A 24,404-nucleotide genomic window follows, 5' to 3' on the forward strand; every position below is an offset into this window, starting at 1 on the left:
AAAACTTATAGGGGGGGGGGGGGGAAGGGGAAGAACAGATAATAAGATGAATTGGATGAAGCCTTCACAACAGGCTGAAGCTGGACCTTCTGCTTTCCTAAATATATCCTTATCTGGCTTCAACAACTCTGGTGCAGGTCCTCATCCATTGGACCTGAACTACTAGTTTCTCCTCATTCCTGTCCTACTTCCACTATACTACAGCTATACTATACCCCCTCTTCATTCAATAGCCACTCCAGTGGCTACTTATTACCTCCAGGATCAAATAGAAAATCCTGTTTGTCTTTTTAAGGCTCTAACTTGCCTGCCCCCTACCTTTCCAGTTTTTCTTCCTTTCTCTACACACCCTATGGGTCTCTTTGCTGTTCCTCCTATATGACACTCCTTTCCCCTATTCTAAACATTTTTACTGACTATTCCTCATTCCTGGAATTCTCTTCTTCATCATCTCTGCCTTCTGTGGCTTCCTTCAAGACTTAGCTAAAATCCTACCTATTTTTCCCAATCCCCCTTAAGGCTAATGTTGTTACCTTAAGATTATTTCCAATTTACCCTCTCCACACGTTTTTTGTATACAGTTATTTGCATGCTGTCTGTCCCCATTAGAACGTAAGCCCTTGGAGAGCAAGGAATCCCACCCCCATCTTTATATCCCCAATATTTAGCATAGTGCCTGGCAAATAGAATAGACTTAATAAATGCTTGTTGGCTTAAAAATTAATGGTTTCCATCTTTTCCATGAATCATGTAATCTTCTGAGAGAGAAGAGAAGGTAGAAAAGCAAACTACCACGGAAGATTTGCTAAGAACTGAATAAGGGCTGAATAAAAGGAATGCTAGTTGAAACAGAGTAGCACGAATGTGTAACAAATGAATTCGCCACTTTTCTCTGCTACAATAGTAACCTAGAAAACAGATGGGTGTAATAATTTTAGGTTGGGGATTGGTGAAGGAAAAAGTCAAGAGATTTGAGGCAGTTAAAATGGACAACTATGAGGATCAAAATAAGAACCAGAATACTATAAAACTTCTCAGCTCACACACCCTACCTAGATTTTCTGTGCCAACTTCCCCACCATGTCTTCAAGAAGAAAGTAGCCACATTTAAGGTTTTGTGTTTTTAATAAAAAATAAACTGTTTGTGGCAAGACTTACATGTTTCCAAAGACAAAAACAAAGAGGAAGAGTTGAGAAGGGAGGACGTATCTGAAGGGAGACTGGTATGGAAGAGAAGGGCAGAGGCAAAGTTGAGAGGCCAGGTTTGGCCAGATATGTGCAAGGCTCAGATTATCCCACTCCCCATAATTCTATGGAGGAGGGAAGGGGAATTGAAAATTGTTCCCCATTGCATCAGGAGAGGTGAAACATCAAGAGAGAACACCCGAGGGTCATTTGTGAGAACACTGGGATGAGCACAGACATAGCTTCCTGCAGATCCTCGGCAGACCAAAGTGGGACAGAAATGCCAGTTAGAGATATGGGCTGAGTCCCAGCACAAGTTAGGACTGAGTTTCTAACAAAGATCAATAGCCGTGTTGCTTGGGAATTTTATCACAAGGATTTCCTAGTACAGTCTGTTTCTGGAAGGTCTCTTGGAATGATTTTTGATTACCAAACTGATTCAGCATTCAGGGCAGTCTCCTGAAGAGAGGTTCCACCCCACACTCTTGGTCAGAGGAAAGTGCTTAGAACTGGCGTGTTCTGGCAAGATGGGTCATGTCCCAGGGATGGTTTTAGGATGCTGGGTGTGCTCCTCATTACTTCTGTAGAGTGGCTCAGAGTAGCAGAGGGAGGACGAGCTCCTCTTGATAAGAGGAAGGTGGCTTTCTCTGGCCATCCCTTCCCATTTGTTATTGTAGGGTAATCCCAACAATTTCCTATGGTAGGGTCAGCTTAACCAAGGCTAACTCTTTGCCATACCATAATATCCATTACAATCTTTCATTATTTCATGTGTGCTATTGCAGTCTATGCCATTTCAGTTCCCAGCTGGTTGTTGTCAGCATCCACACCCCCTCCATTCAGGATCCTTGTGTCCTTGGGAGGCTGGAGAGGGGGGTCTCCACTCAATGGGGCCTTTTCCCCCGGAGGCAGGGTACCACAACCTTGGACTTTCCTCTGTGCTTGGAGTGCCCGCAGTGGGCAACAGACAAGGCCGATTAGGGCCCCTGAGAGCACCAAAGCCAGGAGGACAGTGACAATGATGAAGTGGGACCAGTATGACCTGGGAGTGACAAGGGGGGTGGGTCCTCCAACAGTTAAAGGAGTTTCCACCCTTTCTCTGGGAATCCCTGCTAATTCTGGATCCAGGGGCAAGGGGTCTTCCTGGCTTTGTATCCAGTAAGAGACAACAGGATGAGTAAAGCCGCTCTCCGTTGCCCAGCACTGGTAGAGGCCTCTGACTTCTTCCCGAAGAAGCAGCATGAGGGAACCATTGTAGATTGCTGAGGAAGAAGTCTGAATGGGGGTTGCTTGGTAAGTCCAGTGGTAGGTGGCTAGGGTGGAGGTTTGGGGGCAGGGGAGTTCCAAGATGGAGTGAAGAGGAGCCAGGACTTCTTTTACTATAGGGAGAAAGAAGGAAAAAGATGAAAGTAGGGAAAGTAAGAAGGTGGAAAGAGGAACTTTAACCCATATCACATTTGGAATAGGGATTAACCTGGATTCCTTTATTTTTTTTATTTTGTGTATGAATTCCCATGGCAATGGGGAAGCAGAACAGGACTGACAAATAGAGGGGAACATTTGAAATTGTCAAGCGAGGAGGAAGAGTGCTAGATAGTTCCTTCCCCCAATTCCAAATGCAACTCTGGTCTCTGCTCTAACCCCAAATTTTCCCTTTCATCCAATCCTTACCCCAACTTTTTGTCTTGGACCAAATATCTTCACTCTCTCTTTCTACAGTGCCCTGGTTCTATTTCCTACCAGCCTGTTCAATTCCCACCTTTAGATGCCTAGGTCCCCAAAATAACCAGTAAACTGAACAAGAAAAGTTTTAGTGAACAACATTACTGCCAAGGTAAAGGATGGATTATTCCTCAACCTCCATCCCCTTAATGCCACACTCTCTTTTTTTCCTCCTGGTTCCATTCTATACTCACTGAGTTGGGGTGGGCTCTGAGGTCTGAAGCTTCTGCCCATGGGTCTACTGACACAAGTCCATGCTGGGTTACCGGGATTTATGTCTTGTTTCCAGGAAGATCTGGAGAAATAAGAAGGTCTAGGTGATAAATAGTTGCGATGATAAGGTTCAGATGGGGAGAGGGAAGGGTGGAGACCAGAAACTGCAAAAGAAGCAGGTGGGGCTCTAGAAGGTATCACAACAGAAGAAGTAGGGTGGGTCAAAGATTTTAAAACTGTCTTAGGCAATGGAACCAGAAAGGTAGGGGAGAAGAGGTGAGGAGAGGTCCTGTTATTTCAAAGAATAGAAACAGCAAAGATGGATGCCTCAAAACAACCAAAACGGAAAGGAAAGGAAGAAGGGTGTTTCAGCCATTATGAAGAGTTAGAGTATGACATACACCAGAATTTGAATCAATATATTGCAATTAGAGTAAACTCAAACAAGAGATCCCCTCAAAACATCCATGCAAGGGCACATTGCTAGAAAACCAGAATAGAGAGGTATTGAAAAATAACATTTCCATTCCCCATCCCTAGAGCAAGAGTGAAGCTTTGGGAAGACACTTACAAGTCTATGGAGGTGTTGAAAAACATACGACAGGCTTTTTCAACAGGGTCCCAGGCACAGTGGGGGTCCCTGGCAAGGACACAGTCTATACAGCTCCTATAGACACTGCAGTTGGCTTGGGGGATCCTCAGAAGCCCCCCAGAGTAGCCCACAAATAGTGCTCTCTAGGTGACAGATGGATAGAAAGGCATGTTATCCTGAGTACAGACATTTCAAACCCAACCCAAGTATTCCTTTCCCTAGGAAAGACCCCCAACTATCATAGGCAATCCCTTCCAAAGCTAGCAAAGTTCCCTCCATCTCCTCCCTACTTGAGGGAGGGCTTGTATATTTTCTCACCTGGGAAGGTGCCAGTAATATGTTTCGGATGGGTTCAGGTTCCTGAAACAGTTGGATCTCCTCTACCAGATGTGTATCATTGTCATTACCTACCACAGCCTTATGGAGAGAACCTGTGTCTAGTGGGAGACAGAAAAATGGCAAATTGAGAAAGGATTTTGGCTCTCCTGGTTCCCTCTTCTTCACTCTCTGCTTCCTATTCATGTAAGATAACTCTTTCTTGAGCAGAACCAGGAGAACATTGTACACAGTAACAAAAGATTATGTGATGATCAACTAGAATGGACTTAACTTTTCTCAGCAATGCAGTGATTCAAGCCAGTTCCAATAGACTCATGGAGAAAAAACTATGGAGACTGAGTTAACAGAAGAATAGTACTTTCACCTTTTTTTAGTTTGTTTATTTGCTTTTTCTTTCTCATGGTTTTTTCCCCCTTTTATCTGGTTTTTCTTGCACAATATGACATATATGGAAATATCTTTAAAAGGATTGTACATGTTTAACCTATATCAGACTACTGGCTGTTTTAGGAAGAGGGAAGGAAAGTCTTACAAAAATGAATGTCGAAAACTATCTTTACATGTATTTGAAAAACAAAATACTATTGAGAAAAAAAAAAAAACCCTTCTACTTTCCTAGACTTCTCCTTTCCAGCTATCAAAAAAGTTGATGGGTTTTTCTCTCTTTCTGAAATCTAACTTTTATCCTGCTACTAGATCATCTCTAAAATTCCTTGTAACTCTTAAGATACAACATGGACTTCAGAAAATCCTCCTTAAGAATTTCCATCCTGGGGCAACTAGATGGCGCAGTGGATAGAGCACCAGGCCTGAAGTCAGGAGGACCTTAGTTCAAATGTGACCTGAGACACATAACACTTCCTAGCTGTGTGACCCTGGGCAAGTCACTTAACCCCAGTTGTCTCAGGGGAAAAAAAAAAAGAACAAAAGAATTTCCATCCTTACTGCCTTCTCTTCCCTGTATATCCCTTCCTTTTTGGTTTCTCCCACCCCCAGATCTGACAGGATCATAGCATAACGGAGAAAAAAAGCCCCATACTTAAAGTCCAGAGCCCTGAATTAGAATTTGATTTTTGATATCTTCCAAATTCTTTGTTGTTGTTGTTGAGTCATTTTTTAGTTGTGTCTGACTATTCAGGGTCTCATTTTGGGGTTTTCTGGACAAAAATACTGGATGGTTTGCCATTTCTTTCTCCTGCTCATTTTACAAATGAGGAAATTGAGGCAAACAGGTTAAGTGACTTGCCCAGGGTCACACAGCTAAGTAAGTGTCTGAAGGTGGATTTGAATTCAAGTAGATCCAATTCAAAGCCCAGTGTTGTATCCATTGGACCATCTAGCTATGATTTGAGGCAAATCACTTTTTCCTTAATTTGTAAAATGCAGAAAATAATATTTATGCTGCTTATCCCCTTGGATTGTTGAAAGAAAAACTTGTTAAATCTCAAGATGTTATATAAATAGATCTCTAGAAAACATCTATAACTTCCCACATCAAATCTCTCCTTTGTCTAGCAGTAGAGATTTTAATTCAAGTTTCTCTGAGGGGAATTTCTAAGCACTTACTGGTTCCCAAGTACATGACCAAGTGGTCTTTTCCATTGACATCCTTCGCCATCTCCACAGCCAACTTGGTGTACTCCACATCTTGTTTCACCAGCAGGGGCTTCCCCACAACCTTTCCATCCATCAGGAAATGTTCTTTCACGAAGGTCAAGGCCTTGTCAGAGGAGGGACCCACTGAGCACTGAAGCCAAACATAGGCAAAGTCATTTACCTGTTTAAATCTATCAGTTAATATTCCCTCCCTACTCCCCCCACTGTCCTCCTCTGGGTTCCTCTTTCCATGTTGCCTTCAACCCACATGGAAGAAGATCATGTGTTAATGATAAATGTATGCAAGGTGCATTATAAATCTTGGCAGATTAAGTGGGATAGGCAATTAGGTAGACATGAATTCAAATCCTGCCTTAGATATTTACTAATTGTGTGACCCTAGCAGAACACTGAGTCTCTACCTGCCTCAGTTTCCACATCTATAAAAATGAATAGTAAGAGCATTTACTTCCCAGGGTTGTGAGGATCAAATGAAATATTTGTAAAGCATTTTGCAAATCTTAAAAGTGATATATAAATGCCAATTATTTATTATTATTGGTTTTAATCTTAAAGCACTGTAGATACAGCTACACCCCTACCAGTTGGAACAACTTACTATGGGATTGGACCCCAAGACAGTGTCCTGGAGACCTTTGGGAGTCCCTTCAAAGGCAAGACCTTTGTCTTTTTTACCCTCTTCCTTCACTTGGGTTCCTGGCTCAGGCTTTCCTCCATGTCCTTGCTTTCTCTACCTCCCTTTGGAGTTGCCAACACACACAGTAAGGGTTGGCAGGCCAGATTCTGGGCGGGCAGAGAGACAGGGGTGGCCCATACTTATCAGACCTGAAAGGTGGAGCTTGGCAGATGTGTAGTGTTCAAGGTGGAACTCACACTGCCAGGGCGGGGATTGCTCACAGGGCCACTATATGTGTTCCATCGGGAGCTTTCTTTGTTCATCTCCTTGTACTTCCCCTCGAAGACCTTCTCAATGTCTGAGAGAAAGAACTCACAGACTGCCGAACTTCTGGTCTCTCCAACCTGCCTGAAGACAAATGCCCAGTTTGGAATGGGCCTCTGGCTGGCTGCCTCTCCTCCAGCAGGAAGAGTGTGCTCAGCACTTTGAGATCCCTTCAGAGATGCTGGCCACCCAGCCTGGGGCAGGATCTTTGCCCAGCACAAGATCTGAAGTGTCATTATCCTTAATGAGGATTAATTGGGGCTCAGGCCCTGGGGCAGGTGGCGGGCACTGATGGGTGGAGGTGTTTCTCTTCTTGTTCTTCTTGCTTGCTCTGCCCAGGCATGAGCTGCTGAAGGGGAGGGGTAGAGACTGGCAGAATCACAGAACCCTGCTGTCAGAAAAGTCTCAGAAGCAAAATATAGAGAATGCTGGAAGCTAGATTTCTCCATATCCCTTTGAACCAGATCACAGATTTCTCTCAGACCAGATCTTACAGTTAACCAGATTTCTAGATGCTTTCTACACAGAGCTATTGGAATACCAAATGGCTCTCGCTTTAAAATTAAAAAAAAAAAAATTTAAAAGCCCAGATAATTTGAGTGATCTGACCCAATTACCAGATCTCTCAAACTAGATACAGTCAGATCTCCAAGAATTCTATTACTAGATTACCCCCCTCTCCACCACTGGACTCCTGAGCCTCTTACTCACCACTGGGATGTGAAAATTGCATAGACTCTGGCAGAGGCAGGAGGGTCAGCAGGCATTAGTACTGCATGGCGGATCACGTTGAAGGGCAGTTGGCCAGGCTGAGCACAAAACAACTGAGCTTTCAGGAATGTTGTCCACTTCTTCTGCAGTAGCTTCTCCCCACCCACGTCATTCTGGGGAAGAGAGTCAGAGCTTAGGACCCCTTTCTTTCTCATGCTTTAGAATCCACCCCCTCCTGTCAGCTTGACCCACTGGCCCCTCCATCCTATCCCAAAGGTCCCCTCTGACCTTACAGACTCGTGCTACTCGGGAGATGGTGAGTTTCTCGAAGAAGTCAAACTCTTTAGCTGTTTCCCCAAAGAAGAAGTAAACGACGTGGGTAGAGGGGATGGAGGCCACAAAGGAGGCATCCGCTTCAGGGGGGAAGAGGAAATTGGGTTAGGGTCTGGGAGCCCAGAGGCCTAGGTCCCTCCCCACAGTGAAAGCCCACAAGGCTAAGGATCCCAGAAGCTAAGTTGCCTGAATGTCTGGTTCCCCTGGCTCCTCTGAGTCCTAGGATGCTGTGGTTAGGATTCAGATAAAATTGTGGGACTTGTGCTGAGGTCTGAGACCACCAGAGGCCAAATGACTTAGGGATGCTTACGCTGGAGCCATCGGAGGAAAGCATCAGTCTTGAGGACAGGCTGGGTTCCCAGGGTTCGCATCAGGATGGGCTCGTTGCCCAGGAAGTTGTTCATGGTGCCAGTGTAGAGCATCCCATCTGAGACGAGAATAGGAAGGACAAAGTGATCGGGCTTTGACAAGGTTCCTCTAGCCTTCCTTCAATGGACAAGAGCCTGGGGGAGCCAGCTTTTTGTTTTCCTTTGGTCCCTTTGACCATTCCTCTGCCTACGTCCCTTCTTCCCTTCCTTCCTCCCTTCTATTTCACTGGATTGAGAATAAAAGACCAGAGATCACAATGGGGCATTGGCAAGTCATAACTGGCTGTAAAGATTTTTTTTTCTCAAGCTGATATATATATAAATTTGCGCTACATATAAAGTATATATATACTTTATGTACAGTAAAGTATAAATACTGTATATTTTACAGCCAGTATATCAGACTTTCTGATAAAGGTCTCATTTCTAAAATATATAAAAACTATGTCAAATTTCTAAGAATATAAGTCATTCTCTAATTGATAAATGGTCAAAGGATATAAACAGACAATTTTCAGATGATGAAATTAAAACCATTTAATAGTCATATGAAAAAATGTTCTAAATCACTATTGATTAGAGAAATGTAAATTAAAACCTCCTCATACCTCTCAGATTGGCTAAGATAACAGGAAAAGATAATGATAAATTATTGGAAGGGATGTGGGAAAACTGGGACACTAATGCGTTGTTGGTGGAGTTGTGAGATGATCCAATCATTCTGGAGAGCAATCTGGAACTATATCCAAAGGGCTACAAACTGCACATACCTTCTTTCCCATCTATGCCATTATTAGGTCTGTATCCCAAGGAATCATAAAGGAAAGAAAAGGACCCACATGTGCAAAAATGTTTGTAGCAGGTCTTTTTGTGGTAGCAAAGAATTGGAAAATGAGTGGATGCTCATCAAATGGAGAATGGCTGAACAAGTTGTGATACATGAAGGTAATGGAATATTATTATTCTATAAAAAAGCTGATTATAGAAAGACCTGGAAAGATTTACATGAATGGATGCTGAACGAAACAAGCAGAACTAGGAATGAATTGTACACAATAATAGCAAGAATGTGTGATGATCAAAGGCTTGGTCCTTCTCAGTAGTTCAGTGATCCAAAGCAATCCCAATAGACTTTGGACAAAAAAATGCCATCTGTATCCAGAAAAAGAACTAAGGAGGTTGAATGTAAATCAACACATGCTACATTCTTCTTTTTATTGTTGTTGTTTTTTCTCTCCCATAGTTTTTCCTTTTTGCTCTGATTTTTCCTCTTCCAATACGGTTCAAAAAGCAATATGTATTAAAAAATAAATAAACTTACTACATAAAAAGATTTCTATCAGCTCAAAAAGCCTAATAATATATTTGACATTTATATAGTGATTTAAAATTTGTAAAGACTTCATATAATTCGATCTAATTTAATCTTCACAACAACCCTATGTGATACATGCTGTATATATTGTTATTTCCATTTCACGGTTGTGTAAACTCAAGCTCAGAGAGGTTAATCTGCTTGCCCATGGTCACACAGTTTATTAAGAATTGAATGGGCAGCTAGGTGACCCAGTTGGATAGAGCACCAATCTTGAGTTCAAATGCAGCACCAGATACTTACTAGCTGTGTAATCCTGACAAGTCATTTAATCTTGATTGCTTCCCTCTCCCTGTCTCCCTCCAAAAAGAATTGGATTTAGGATTTGAATTCAGACTTTAATAGCTCAATTTTCTATGCACTAAGCCATACTGTTGCTTCCTGTGATTCTCTTCTCCATCCTGATCACTTACAGAAGCCAAAGCAATTTAAAATTATTTCTCTTATTACATCATTCTACTGTTCTAAAGCCTTCAATGGTTTTCTAGTCACTGATAGCTGAGACCTAACATGATCTAGACTAATCATAGCTTCCTACGCACTCTAATTTATTACTTTTATCTTATTTTGCTTCCCTGAAACATGGCTTGTCTTCCCCTTTTTCTCATTTGATCTCTTACCATCTCTCCTTTTAGCCTCCTTCCCTTTTTCTTCAAAGTCCTTCTGGGATCTTCTTTTGCCTCCTCCTTTTTAAATTTCAAAGGCTGAGAAATGGAGACATATAAGACTGGACTTATGGCTTCCATTTTTCTTCTTCTTCTTCTTCTTTTTTTTTTTTTTTTGTGGATGTCCTTCCAAATTGTAACACTGGAGAACCCCAAAGAGAAAGATCCTAAGAAATAATCTTAGGTATAGAAGAGGGAGCTTGACACTTACCCACCAAAACTGCCGTGTGCTTATGGGCAGGGTCAAAAGGGCTCTGTCCTTTGCCATCCAGGATCCTTTCTTCTGGAATAGGGACCAGGGAAAAGTCCTTCAGTTCCTGGGGGAGGGAGGAGGGGAAGGGTGGATAAGAAAGGTTGGAAACCAGATCCATGGAATCTCAAGTCTGGGAATCAAGTTGGATTAGAGAGGATGGAAAAGACATGGCTAAATCTTAGGACCCTGGGGTCAGGGTTTGAGAATCAGTGTTCCATGTTTGGGGGAGGGGAGAATTATTTAGAGGATGAAGAAGTTTTTGTGTGTGTGAGAGAGGAGAGAGGTAAGCCTGGGTAATAGACTTATTCATCCTGTAACAGCCCTCTGAGAAGGCTCAGGGGCAGCCAGATGGTGCAATGGATAGAGCACTAGCCTGGAGGAAGATGCCTATGTTCTGTGTCTGGGGAGCAGGGAGGGAATATTTTTCAAGGGATGGAAAAGGGTAAGAGGGGAAAGTCAGGAAGTCTGAGGACTCACAATGTAGGTACAGGCTGGGCTGAAGGCAAAGGTTCCACAGACATAAAGCTGAGAAGCATTGACAGCCACCAGGACTCTGATGAAGTTGAAGCATTCAGTCTGGAGAACAAGGGAAGGCAATATTTTCTTGATGTTATCTGCTTGGATTCCTGAGTCCCCCCAAGAACAGGTTGACCCACCATAGAGCACTGGGAGGAGAGGGTCTGGGGGTTGATGGCATTGTAGGGCAGAGTTAGAAATAGAGGAAAATCATTACATGTATTTGGAAAAATAAATACAACAGAGGAAAAAGAAAAGAAACTTATATACATACAAAGAAATAAATTGATCTGCAAATACAATAATACTTATGCAGAATAAAATTTTTAAAAAAAAATTTTTTTAAGAAACTGAGCAAGAGGGGCAGCTAGATGAACCAGCTCTGAACTCAGGAGGACCTGAATTCAAATATGATCTCAAACACTTACTAGATGTATATCTTTGGACAAGTCAACAAAATCCCTGTTGAAAGAAAGAAAGAAAGAAGGAAGGAAGGAAGAAAGGAAAGAAGGAAGAAAGAAAGGAAGAAAGGAAGGAAGGAAGGAAAGAAGGAAGGAAAAAAGAAAGGAAGGAAAAAAGGAAAGAAGGAAAGGAAAGAAAAAGAAAGGAAGGAAGGAAGAAGAAAGAAAATGCAGAAAAAGGACAGGAGTTAGGAGAGGTCACAGGGGAGACCAGCAAGGACTGGAGAAGACGCTGAGAAAGAGAAACAATTGTAGGGAGGGATAAAAGATGGGGAAACATATAGAGGAGAGGGGAAAAGGTGATTCTCATCTGATTTGTTGCCTCTTTAAATTTTGACAGTGTTGACTATCCCCTATTGGATATTCTCTCCTTCCTTGACTCCCCTGACACTGTTTTCTCCTTATTTTTCAACCAGCTTTCCAGAGTCTGCCTCTTTTAAGACTCATTTCATATTACTTTCCTTTCACAAATGCTATATTTGCCAAGCTGGCATAATTATATTTCTCTGAACTCAGCATTTCTCCTCCAACTCCTTGTGTTTTGGCACAGCAAAAATCCCATTCCTGGAATATATTCCCTCCTCATCTCCAAACCCTGGCTTCCTTCTAGGCCTCATTTAGGGGTCAGACTCCTCTATATGAAACTTTTTCTCAAGTTTCTAATTATTAGTTTTCTCTCGGTGTATGTCTGTCTCTCTGTCTCTGTCTCTGTCTCACTCTCTCTCTTCTGTGCAACTTACTTGTCTGTGTACATGTTGAATGTCCTCAGTAGAAAGCAAGCTTCTTGAGGACAGGAACTGATTTTTATTTTGGGATCCCCAGCTCCTAATATGGTACCATGCATAAACACCTTTGTTGAATTGGATTGAATCAGGGATTATCAATGGGCATCTTTACACTATTGTAACACCCAAACTGGCAGCAAACCATTGATATCCTAGCCTGGGATTAGCCAGAGACTGAGTCAACTCAAACATTTATTAAACAGGTCTTAGTCCCAAATGTTCCAGGTTTCACATTCTAGACCTCTATCCCCTCACGTCTTCTTACCTCATTGCTCTTTTTCTTGAAGACACAATCTCTTTTTTTCTTGGGACTGGCTTCCCAGGGAATCTGGAGAGACAGAAGAAGCAGGGGGAGTCCAGACACAGGTTCATTAGACCACTGGACCATAACTTTCTGCCTCTACCACTAGGACCACCACTTTCACCTATAAAGGTTCTGCCCATCAGGTAAAAGTAATTTTGTAAAGAATGTGCATCAATGAAAATTGCCATTTTAATTAGCATCTCTATCAACAACCTAACTGTAAATTATTGATCACTTTTAATATTCTTCTCCTAATATTAATATATCACATTATATAATACAATACATTATAATATATTATAATATTTAATTAATATTAATATAAAACAAAACTATTATAGTTCTCCAAATACTTCTATTCAAATACTTCTTCTGTAAGTGTTGTGGTAAGTGACTACAGATGTTTACAAGAGAACTAAAAGGGATTTTTTGTAATCTGATTTCCCCATTTTTCAGAAAGAGGAATAGAGTTGCCTGAGGTCACACAACTAACAAAACAGAAGAGCTGGCCTTCAAACCCACTATTCTTTCTACCAGGCCATCATGCTCCTGAATATAGTGGCTATAATTAATCTATCAGTAAGTAAAATTGATGTTCTTTTTTACCCAAATTTTAACATAATTATAATTATTCTAACATTCATTATCTTAGGTGATTGCATGCTCACTCTAATTAGCTTATTAATTAGTTGCATTATGCAAGAACATTGAATAATTAGTTGTGAGTGAGTGCCCCACAAAGCCCACCCAGAGGCCATCAGCCTGTGTCTTCTTCCATCAGTCCCCCTGCCTCTCAATCTGCCACTCACCATACTCTTAAGACCTGGGATGCCTGGTTCGCCAATGTTCAAGGCCAAGATGGAGTCCCGAGCCCCTACGTACAGAGTGGACCCATCCTCACTTAGAAGCAGTTCATCAAAATCCTGAAGACCCTCCTTGCTAAAGAGGCTCACAGAACGATGCCTATCACCTGAAAGAGGGAGAGGGCGAAGAGAGGAGAGAGGTCAGAGCTTGGTGGGGTGGTTGGGGGGCCAGGGAAGGGGAGGACCCAGCTAGGAAGGAGCAGAAGAGTAGGAGAGTGGGGAACAGGGAAGGGATTGGCAGTATATGCCATCCCCACCCAGGCTCTGGCAGCAATGTTCCCCTCCTGCTGCCCCATCCTGCTGGCAGTTGTGCCTGCTTTGTGTGAAGAACCAGCTGTGTTGGAGGGCCAGGCATCCAGAAGGCAGAGTAATGACAGCCCTGGGGCTGGGGAATACAGAGCTTTGAGGAGGGGGACAGTCGAGGAGGGGCTGGCCCGTAGGGAGCAGACAAAAGGAGAAACAATGTTAGAGACAGAAGGGACCTTAACAATCAAATTCATCAAAGCCAGTGTCCTTATTTTATAAATGAGGGAAATGAAGGAAGGGGACTTGGCCAAAATCATGCAAATAATTAGTTGGAAAGCCTGGATTGGAAACCAGTTCCTGTACTAGGGCTCCTTCTGCTGCACATTTGGCATATAAAGATAGCAACAGAACAAGTAAAAGGTGCATTTCAAAGTGGGGGTGTGTGGGGTTTAGATAGGTACACCAATGTCTCAAACCAAAGGGGTAGGAGGAAGGCAGTGGTGTCAAGAGCTATTCTCACAGCATTGTGCAATCACAGTAATGATGATCAGCTGCAAAAGACCTGACTCCTCTGATCAATACAACAATCCCTGACAATTCCAGAGAACTCATGATGAAAAAGTGCTACTACCTCCAGAGGAAGTACTAATGAACTCTGAATGCAACTTGAAGTATAATTTTTCTCACTTGCTTTAAAAAATAATGGCTAATGTGGAAAAATATTTTTCTCCAAAATTATAGTATTTTACTTTTCCAAATTCATCCAAAGATAGTTTTGAACATTTACCTTTGCAAAACCTTGTGTTTCAAATTTTTCTCTTTTTCTCCCCCTTTCCCTTCCCCAAGATAGTAAGCAATCTGACAGGTTAAACATGTGCAATACTTCTAGGTTAAACATGTGCAATTCTTCTAAACATGGAAATGTGTTTTGCATGATTTCACACATATAATTGATTTCATATTGCTTGCCTTCTCAGTGGGTGGAGTAGGTAGGAGGAGAGAATTTGGAATTCAAAATTTAAAAAGAAAAGAATGTTTAAAAATAAATAAATAATATTAAAATGTCAAAAGAAAAAGAGATGTTCTTACAGATCAACATGAAGACATATGCAGAAAAACAGAGAACTATAGGATCAGCACAGACAGACCAGCAAATGCAGAAATAGCCCCAGACAGGATCATAAACAGGCAGACACACAGATGAGTCTATGTAGGTGGCTGCCTACATAGTGTGATATTCGAGCAGCACCATGTAGCTTCCCCTTCCAAAGACATCTCCCCCTATATCTTAGCCTGCCAGGAGCTCCCCCCTCTCCTACCTGGCTCAAGCTACTCACCATCCCTTAGAGTATGCTTTAGACAACCAAAACAGAAGGTCCCTGTAAATATGCCTCTTTTCCCTGAGAAAGAACGATTGTATGTGTGTGTCTGTCTGTCTGTCATGTGTCTGTATGAAAAGGATGGGAGGGAGGGATCCTTCCTCCAACACTCTAGTATTAGTGCAAATAAATAATCTTGAATGTAAAAGAATAAGCTACAATGAAATGCTAAAGAGTGAACAAGCAAAATCAAGAGAACAACACATCATTACCACAATTACAAAAGGAAACAGCTTTAGAACAACTCTTTGAGATGGATGCTATCATTATTCCTGTCTTGCAGATGAGGAAACTAAAGGCTGAGAGGTCAACCGATGTGACCAGGATAATAAAGCTGATGAGGTCCTGAGGTAGCTGGGTGGAGGACCAGGTAGGGCTTGCAACTTGCTGCCAGGAAGACCTCTATTTAAGTCTTGCCTCAGATAATGCCCAGTGGCAAAAGCACTGGGCATCTTTGGTAGTATCTAAGAAAACACCCACTTATCCTTCCTGTTCAAAAAAGAAAATTGCTAAAGAGTAAGACTTTGGATTCTTTCAGTCACAGTCCTTCACCCATGGTACATTATTTAACTGTTTTCAGGGGCTGGGTAGGTTGGAGGATTTCACTGAACAGACAGATGATAGAGTTAGACAAATAGACAGATAGATATATAGATGGATAGCACTTATTACATGCCAGGTATTGTGCTAAGTTCTTTTTTTTTAAGTTTTTTATTTTAAAAATATAGGCATAGTTTTCAATATTCACTTTTGCAAAATCTTGTTGTGATCCCAAGTTTTTTTCTTCCTATATTCCTTCCATCACCTCCCTTAGCAAATAATTCAATATATGTTAAACATCAGAAAAAAATAAATAAAGCAAGCAAGATGTTGGCATTTTATATGGTATATTAAGACAAAATATATTTTTTAATGTGGGCAGAATGAAGGCTATGTGGTCTGAATAGTGAGGAGATAGCCTAGGAAATGGAGGACATTTTGGGAGATACAAAAGGGTTCCCAAGGAGATCCTTCAAAGTTTAGCCCAATGGGTTAGAAAAAGAAGAAATGCAATATAAATTGTAGATTTACATTTGGTATAACAAAAATCTTGCCAACAATTAAAACTCCTTAAAGAATGGAGTCCCTAGGTCCTCCCTGAGGAGGTCTTTAAGTACAGGCTGAAAGAGCATTTTTGTGGGGAGGGGTTCTAAATCTTTATAATAAATAGTAATCAATGTGAAACATTCATCCAAATGCTGATCACTTCCAGTTATTTCCTTTCTCTCATTAACAAATAAAAACTGATTGGTTTGGTGAAAATTTAAATTTAGTTTTGAAAATATATAAGTAAACCACATTCTCCCAAGAAGTAGAAAGCGGAGGTACCTAATTAAAAAGGAAATAATGTTATCCTAAATTCACAATCCAAATTCAGTAAACACTACATCCCTCCAAGACTTAGCTCACTTGCCACCTCCTACAAGAGGCCTTTATATACGCCAAATGACTTTGTATATATTTTGTATTTATTTATCTGTGTACAGAGACATTTTTTTCAAACTAGAATGCCAGTTCTTGAGAAGAAAATTTACATTTTTTGTCTGCATAATGAGCCTAGCATAATGCCTTGCAACTAGTAGATGCTTGACAAATATTTGACTTTATTAAGCATCTACAATATAGAAATGCTATTAAGGAAAACAGTATAAACAGTATAAAATAAGTATAAAACAGTATAAAGACAAGATCCTTGACTTTAAAGGGTTTATAGGTTTTTTATATATACACATATATATACACACATAATACATATATATGACCTATATAACAATATAAAGACAAGATCCTTGACTTTAAAGGGTTTATAGGTTTTATATATATACACACACACATATATATACATACATATATATGTATATATATACACATAATACATATATATGACACATATAACAGTATAAAGATAAGATCCTTGACTTTAAAGGGTTTATAGGTTTTATTATATATATAAATATATATGTGTACATATACATATATACATAATACATATATATGACACATATACAGTATAAAGACAAGATCCTTGACTTTAAAAGGTTTATAGGTTTTATTATATATATAAATATATATGTGTACATATACATATATACATAATACATATATATGACACATATACAGTATAAAGACAAGATCCTTGACTTTAAGGGGTTTATAGGTTTTATATATATATATATGTATATATGTTATATATGTACACACACACACACACACACACACACATATGTAAATACCAAACATGTGGATGAGCCCTTGTAAGGTACCTTGAAGAAGACAATCTTGTTCAGAAATAGGTTAGTCTAGATCGAACAATCAATCTGAGACTGTGTGTTTCTGAACCTGGCAGAAACACAGTGACTTAGACACACATAGATATTGATCCTGATCCAGGCAGACAAAGATTTAGGCAGATTGGCTGGTTGGTTGTTATACTTCCTTCTCAGAAAGGTCTGAAATGGCATCTCTATGTTAGAGTCAAGGTACAGTGTGTCCAACCGTGGCTAATCAGACCAATGCGAGCTCAGAATGCTCTGCCACAAATAGTCCATATGAACATTGGGGGTGAATTCCCTAATTGCAGATCACATTTCTTTTGACCTACTTTAATTCTGATTTGCTCATGGAGCACAGCACCTTCTCTGATGAGGGCACGCCATGTTGGGCAGTCCCATGCCAGCATCTCCCATGTCATCCAATCAATCCTAAAATTCATGAGAGCCTTAGGAGCGTCATTGTGTCTGTGTTGCTTTTTTTGACCAACAAGTGAGCCCTGCTTGCCCTGTGTTAGTTCTCATAAAATGGTCTTTTTGGCAAAATACATTTGGCATTTGAACAATATAGCTAGCTCAACAGAGTTGTACTCTCTGCAGTAGACATTCACTCCGTTAACAAACATTGAGCTTCTATTATATATGAGGCTCTGGATTAGGGGTTTGGGGAGATATATTCTGCCCTCAAATCACTCAAACCTTTATAAACTACATCCATTCAAATGACTAGAATATGCAAGACCACAGAGATGGGAATTATCTCAGTCCTCTTACTGCTAACTTCTTCCCTAGCTCTTGACTCAGTAGCCGAAGCAGCCCCAATTCCTGTGTCCCCATTACCTCTTCAGGCTCAGCCTCAGCCAGGCCCTAATTTTGACCCCAAAGGAGAAGGATGAGCAATTCCAGATGCCTCAAGGAGAAATCATAGCCCAGCCTTTTATTGACAACAGGAAGTACATCCCTCCAGAGTTGCAGATAAGAGGCTGGGCAGCATGGACTTCCAGGCAGTAGGCAAGGTGACCAGAATCCTGCTCCATGGCTTGGCTGTGTGGTTGTGACCCTTGTGCCAGGTCTACTATGTTTTCTGTCCCTTGGTGTGATCATAGGGTCATACACCTAGAATTGGAAGGAATCTTGAAGGTCAACTGGTCTAACCCCCTTGGAAACAAAGTCCAAGACAGATGAAGTGACTTGCTTAGCTCAATGTCCAGTAAATGACAAGTAGAATTTGCACCCAAGTCTTTTGACTACAAATCCAGAAGTTTTTCCAAGATATTAATGCTGCTTCATAGCCTTAAATTTGAATATGTGTCATGGGAGAGGTAGGATCTGCTGTCGGCTTATCCACCAGAGATCTCTTAATTGCCAATTTCTCAATCCTCCTCTTCAATGTCTTTCCAAGTTTTGACTGTGTTGATCTCTCTTCCTTGACTATTTCTATGTTTTGGAGTGTTCGGTTTTTCTCCTACCTGTCTGACCACTTTATTAGTTTCTTTTTCTGAATCCTCCTCCAGACCACATCCTCTAACTACAGATGGCCCTCAGGGTTCAGTTCTGAGACCTCTTCTCTCTCTCTCTCTCTCTTTTTTTTATTACTTCCCTTAGGGATCTCATCGGCTCTTGTGAATTTAATCACCATCTCCATGCGGACAGTTCTCATACTTATCTCTACTTGTACTGCCCTAACCTCTCTCTTGATCTCCACTCTCACATTTCCAGCTGCTTCTCAGTCCTCTGGAAGTCTAGTAGACAACTTACACTCAATACGTCCAAACCAGAATTCGTTATTCTCTCCCCACCCTCTCAAACCTTCCCTGGGTGATAGCAGGCAGGTGTCACGGGGGATAGAGTGCTGAGCCTGAGTTCAGATCAGGACTTACTAGCAAGTCACTTCATCTTCTTTGTCTCAGTTTCCTCATCTGTAAAATGAACTGGAAAAGGAAATGACACAACCACTCCATTGTCTCTGCCAGGAAAACCCTCAAAGGGGCTTGTGAAAAGTCAGACTGAAATGACTGAACAACAAACCCTCCCTATCTCTTACTTTCTCTGTTACAATAAAGGGCAACACCATCCTCTCAGTCCCCCAGGCTTACATCCTAGATGTCATCTTCACCTCCTCATTCTCTCTCACCCTCCTCATCCAATCTCTTGCCAAAGTCTACCAGTTTTAACTTTGTAACATCTCTCCAATCTGTCCCCTCCTCTCCTCCTCTCAATGCCATCAGCCAGGTGCAGACTCTCATCTCCTCACACCTGGACTGTTGGAACAGCCTGCTGAGTGGCTTCCCTGTCACAAGGCTCTCCTCATTTCAGTCCATTTTGTACACAGCTGTCTATTTAATCTTCCTAAAGTGAAGGTCCAACCACATCACTTCCCTACTTAACAAATCCAGTGGCTCTCTATCATCTACATGATCAAATATAAAATCAAAGCCTTTCATAATCTAGCCCACTCTCATCTTTCCAGTCTTCTTAAACCTGATTCTCTGCTACATGCTAGTCTCCTGGTTGTTCTTTGAGCAAGACACTCCAGCTCCAAAAACAGGCCATTCTCATTGCCTAGCCTCCATTCCTGGATTGCTCTCTCATCTAGATCTCCTGGCTTCTTTTAAGTCCCAATTAAAATCTCATCTTTTATAGGTTACTATAAGATCTTACTTCTGGTGTTTTCCCTCTTTTAATTATTTCCCCTTTACCCTGTGTATAGCTTGTTTGTACTTTTTTTTTTTTTTTTTTTTTTGCTTGTTGTTTTTCTCATTAGATTGTAAGCTCCTTGGGAGCAAGAACTATCTTTTACTTCTTTTGGTATCCCTAGCATTTAGCAGAGTGCCTGACACATAGTAGGTGATTAACAAATGTTTTCATCTTTTTTCTTTCTTTCTTATCACTATCACTTATAGCATTTATCACTCTGATCTCTTTCTCACCCATTTTTTTTCCTGTTCCTCTACTATCTTTTTTTCCTGTTTTGCTTCTATTTTTGTCACTTCACAGTAGCCAAATTTTATTTCTATCTTCACAACTTTGCACATGTTTTTTTTTTTTCCCTCTATCACACACTTCTAAGAGCTCCCACGCTAGTCCACATCCTCATCACTTCCTGCCTGGACTATTGCAAAATTGATCTCCCTGCCTCAGGTCTTTTCATACTCTGGTACATATTCCTCATAGCTGTCAAAGTGACTTTCCTATAGTACAGATCTGACCATACTAGTCCCCCATTCAAAAACTCCAATAGTTAGAATAAAGTCCAAATATCTCTATGTGGCATGTAAGGCTCTATAAGACCTGGCCCCATGATACCTTTCCATCTCATATAGTATATATATATATACAGAAAGGGAGAGAGAGAGAGAGAGAGAGAGAGAGAGAGAGAGAGAGAGAGAGAGAGAGTCTATATAGATTATAAATCCCTTGAGGACAGAGACTTTACTTTTATCTTAGTATCTCTGGTACTTAGCCTATTGCTTGGAACTTTGAATATTGTTTGTTGATGGATCTTTGCTAGCACTTTCCCCTCCATCTTATTCTCTCTTCCCTCACCCTCACCCTTCCTCTCTGTCTCTGACTCCTCTGACTTCCATCTCCATCTCCCCCAGTTCTTTCTGACCCTTATGTCTCTGTCCTCCCCCATTTCTCTATCTCTCCCATCTTTCTGTGTCTTTTCCCCACATCTCTCTGGCTCCCTCCTGCTGCTTTCCCATTTTTTCTACTTATTCTGATCTGTCCACCTTCCTACTTTCTCTCCTTGGAATCTCTTTTCACGTCCCTCTCCCTCTCTGGCCTCTTCTTAGCTGCTGTCCTCCATTTCTCTGTTCCTGCCCATTTTCACTTTTCTGCATCTTTCTCCCTATCTGCTGCCTTCTTTGTTCTCCCTCCCATTTCCATCTTTAACTCAATCGTACTTTTTCTTCCTCTATCTCTTCGTCTCTCTCTGCCCAGACCTTAAGGACCTTCTCACCTGCAGTATATTTGATCCTGGGCACAGGACTCTGTCCCAAACCTCCAGGGAGCAGCAGCAGCAGCAGCATGGAGGGAAACAGGAGAAGGATATGCATTCTGGAGTTCGGCTTCGAGGCTAAGTGAACCATGGTGGCTCCCAGTGTCACTTGGAGGTTCTATAGAAACACAGTGGAAAACTTATTCTAGTTGAGTAATCCTCCCCACATCCTTTCTACCCACCCCCTTCCCTTCACCCGACACCTTCCCTCCCCCAACCCAAAGAGGTACAACCCAGGGAGGAAGTGAGTGAATGGTAAGTTGGGGGGTAGGAGAATGATATGGAAAGATTTGAGGGAAAGGAAACTATAAAATTATAGAGGAATAGACCCTCTCACTAAAATTTGAGTGTTCCCCAGCTCTGCTCCCATCTTCTCTAGGTCCCCTCTGCCACCTTGATGCTCCACCACTTCCACCTTCAAGTCTTATTCCTGCAAAAATCTAACTCCATCCCTCCTGCTGAAGGGACATCCTCTCTTATTCCACTCTCTATAGAGGGGTGCACTAACACTGCCCAATCTCTCTAGGATCCTTTTTCAGAATCTCTGGGACCACTTGGGCCCTGAAGTCAGGAGGACCTATGTTCAAATGTGTCCTTAGACACTTAACACTAATTGTGTGACCCTGGGCTAGTCACTTAACTCCAATTGCATTTATAAAAAAAAAAAAAAAAAAAAGAATCTCCGGGATAAAGATACCTTCCCTCTTTATTTTCCCTCCCCTCCCTTCCCTCCCCCCTCTCTCAGGGACTTCTAGAGCCAGACATTGAGCCACACATCCATTCAGTCCATTGATAACTCAGTTTCCCATCTCCATCATTTTCCTAATCTTCTCTCTCCATTAACTCCCCCCACCAACCCACATATGACCCTTGGGCACAATTCTGTCTTTATCTGATCTAATTTGGATTCTAACTCCTCAGTTCCCCACCCCACCCCCAATCTCCCCTACCTCCTTGCAAGTTAAATCAAATTGAATTGAATTTCCCTACATGGTGGATCTTAGGCAGTTCTCTGACATTAATTCCAAGTTAAATGCAAATCAATAAGTCTTTTTTGCTTCACTTTCCCCCACTCCAACATCAGGAAATAGGATATGGGTCCAACATATAGGTTTAGTCCATTTAACTTAATATGGGCCATAACTACCAAGGAGGTGCCTGCTGCTTCTCTGTGTCTGTCTTTGCTCTGCTCTTTCTTCTTATTCTCTATTTCCCTCCCTATGTCACCCCATGTCCTTGTATCTCTTTTCTCAATGTCTCTCTGTGTCTGGTTGTTTCTATGCTCCCCTATATTTCCCTGTCTTCATACTATCGTTAACTTACTAACTTCTCCCTCTTCCCCTTCCCCACTTAAATCCTTCCCATCCCTCCCCCCCCCCATCACTTCCCACTCTCACATACCCTTGAGATGAAATGCTGAGCTGCCCCCCAACAAGAACCCAGAAGGTCTGGCTCCCAGCCGGGAAGACTATCCAAGAACAGGTGGAGTCACGAGGGGAAGGGGAGGATTGGGGGGTTCAATGCCCCAGTGGGGCAGTGGAGGGGTAGGCTCAATCTGGCCGAACCAAAAGGGCAGTAATCCAGGAGCCCATGGTGCCCAGGAAAATGCCAATTTCAAAGTCGGGAGTCGTGGAGCGGGTGAGTCAAACAAACCAGAATTTCCGCCTCTCAAGTTGTTACAGATCCCAATCCGTACCCGGAAGTTGGGGGATTGGGAGGAGAGAGAGAGAGAAGTAAACTCTCCTCTCCAGGGGCCCCACCCCTTCAGCCACTCAGAAAGCAGTCAAACTTCAGAAGGTAAAAAACAAAAACAAAAAACAGCCCTCTAGGGTCATATCAGCCATCCTCCTGCTTTTATACCATGCAGTTACTCTCCTTCCCTGCCTCCCCTGATCTCCTCTTACGCAAGATCTCTCAGGAAGGAAAAACAACACAGCCTCTGATTGTCTCCAATTCATCTAACCTCAATCTGGGGTCTTCACTTCTCCACTCCAGGAAGTCCCTCCTGAGTTCTGATTTCCATCCTGCCTGCATAAATCCCAGTCCTGATCTTTAAAAATAATATGAATACAGAAAATGATGTGTAAGGCTTGATATAGTATTTCTCTCCTGATATCTACCTCAGTTTATCATGCTGCAGGGTCAGCCCCTCTCATCTGGCATCCTCAAACAAGATGTCGCCTCCTCAGTCCCTGTTCCATGAACTAACTCTAAGCTATGACAGGATACTATCCCACCCACCATCCTCATTAAATTTTTCTTGAGGTTCCAGTTCCCTGGATCCTCTTCCCTCTTCTCCTCACTCCTGGCTCCAAGGAAAAACTCATAAAAGCCACGTTAACAAGGCATCCCTCGATCAGGGGCCCGGCAGCCCATAAATCAAGCTTCCTATTCACTCAGACCAGGTCAGTTCCAGCCTCTACCACCCCCTCAAGAAGATGATGTCAGGGTTGCCAATTAAGGGTGCTTAGAGATCCTATGACCCACCTCATTCCGAGTGCTAAGGGACAAGATTCCTGGGTCCTGGTTGTAGCTTCCTAGGAATGGGAGGTATGGGGGTCAAGGCTTATCATAGCCCTCCTTCTGCCTCTGTGCCCCCAAAGCCATGGTGCTCTGGTAGAAGGAGCCCTGGAGGGGGAGTCAGAAGATTTGTATTCCATCAATCAACCTATCAATCAATGAGAAGTTATTATTAAGTGTCTATTATGTGCCAAGAACTATGCTAGATACTGGCCAAAACGAAGACAAAAAAAGATCCCTAATCTCTAGGAGTTATTCTATTAGGGAAGACAAATCGCAAAATCAATGTCTGTAGTATATATATATAGCCTAAATATATGTTATATATTTTTATATAGACTACATATATAAGTAAATATATAGACTATATATAAATAGCAAAAAAAAAGTATAAAGCATGTAAAATCATATGGCATAAATAAGTACAAAGTTGTTAGATACAACGTGGTTTAAGAGAGAGAACACTAACAGCTGAGGGATCAGGAAAGACTGAGTGCTTCTTCTGGGTCTTGAAGGAAGTAAGGGATTCTAAGGTTAAGTCAGAAGTGCATTCCAGGCTTAGGGCATGACTAATACAAAGTGGAGATAGGAGATGAAGTGCTATGTGGGAGGTACAGAGAGAAGGCCAGTGTGAGTAGACCATAGAATTCAGGAGTAGAAAATTTTATGTGCATGCATACATAGACATATACACATACAAATGCA

The 24,404-nt window shown here is 41.7% G+C and overlaps 1 protein-coding gene across 2 annotated transcripts; it reads right to left on the reverse strand.

Moving 5' to 3' along the window:
* Positions 1-1,106: 1,106 nt before the first annotated feature.
* On the reverse strand, positions 1,107-23,793 carry SEMA4A (semaphorin 4A). Of its 2 annotated transcripts, none has more exons than XM_051993821.1 (15): positions 23,667-23,793; positions 21,141-21,297; positions 13,189-13,349; positions 12,341-12,403; positions 10,791-10,889; positions 10,272-10,377; positions 7,963-8,079; positions 7,608-7,732; positions 7,320-7,492; positions 6,542-6,692; positions 5,618-5,798; positions 4,031-4,149; positions 3,692-3,855; positions 3,102-3,202; positions 1,107-2,564 (listed from the first exon to the last, which is right to left on the reverse strand). In XM_051993821.1, the coding sequence occupies exons 2-15, from the start codon at positions 21,268-21,270 to the stop codon at positions 1,972-1,974; spliced, it is 2,283 nt and encodes a 760-aa protein (XP_051849781.1). In that variant the 5' UTR covers positions 21,271-21,297; positions 23,667-23,793; the 3' UTR covers positions 1,107-1,971. The 2 variants fall into 2 exon arrangements, with proteins under 2 accessions (XP_051849781.1, XP_051849780.1); XM_051993820.1 differs by lacking the exon at positions 23,667-23,793 and adding an exon at positions 22,581-23,027.
* Between the last annotated feature and the right edge of the window lie 611 nt (positions 23,794-24,404).

This window comes from Antechinus flavipes, chromosome 4 (genome assembly GCF_016432865.1).
Source record: "Antechinus flavipes isolate AdamAnt ecotype Samford, QLD, Australia chromosome 4, AdamAnt_v2, whole genome shotgun sequence".
Classification (NCBI taxonomy): Eukaryota; Metazoa; Chordata; class Mammalia; order Dasyuromorphia; family Dasyuridae; genus Antechinus; species Antechinus flavipes.

What these genes read in the sequence shown, in the direction of transcription:
- SEMA4A (XM_051993821.1), bottom strand. Translation starts at nt 21,270, where the DNA reads ATGGTTCACTTAGCCTCGAAGCCGAACTCCAGAATGCATATCCTTCTC. An exon ending in CAGGATCAAATATACTGCAG is followed by an intron (nt 13,350 to 21,140) that starts GTGAGAAGGTCC and finishes TCCCTCTTTCAG; the next exon opens with GTGATAGGCATCGTTCTGTG. An exon ending in GCAATTTTCACATCCCAGTG is followed by an intron (nt 6,693 to 7,319) that starts GTGAGTAAGAGG and finishes ATTTGTCTTCAG; the next exon opens with GCAGGTTGGAGAGACCAGAA.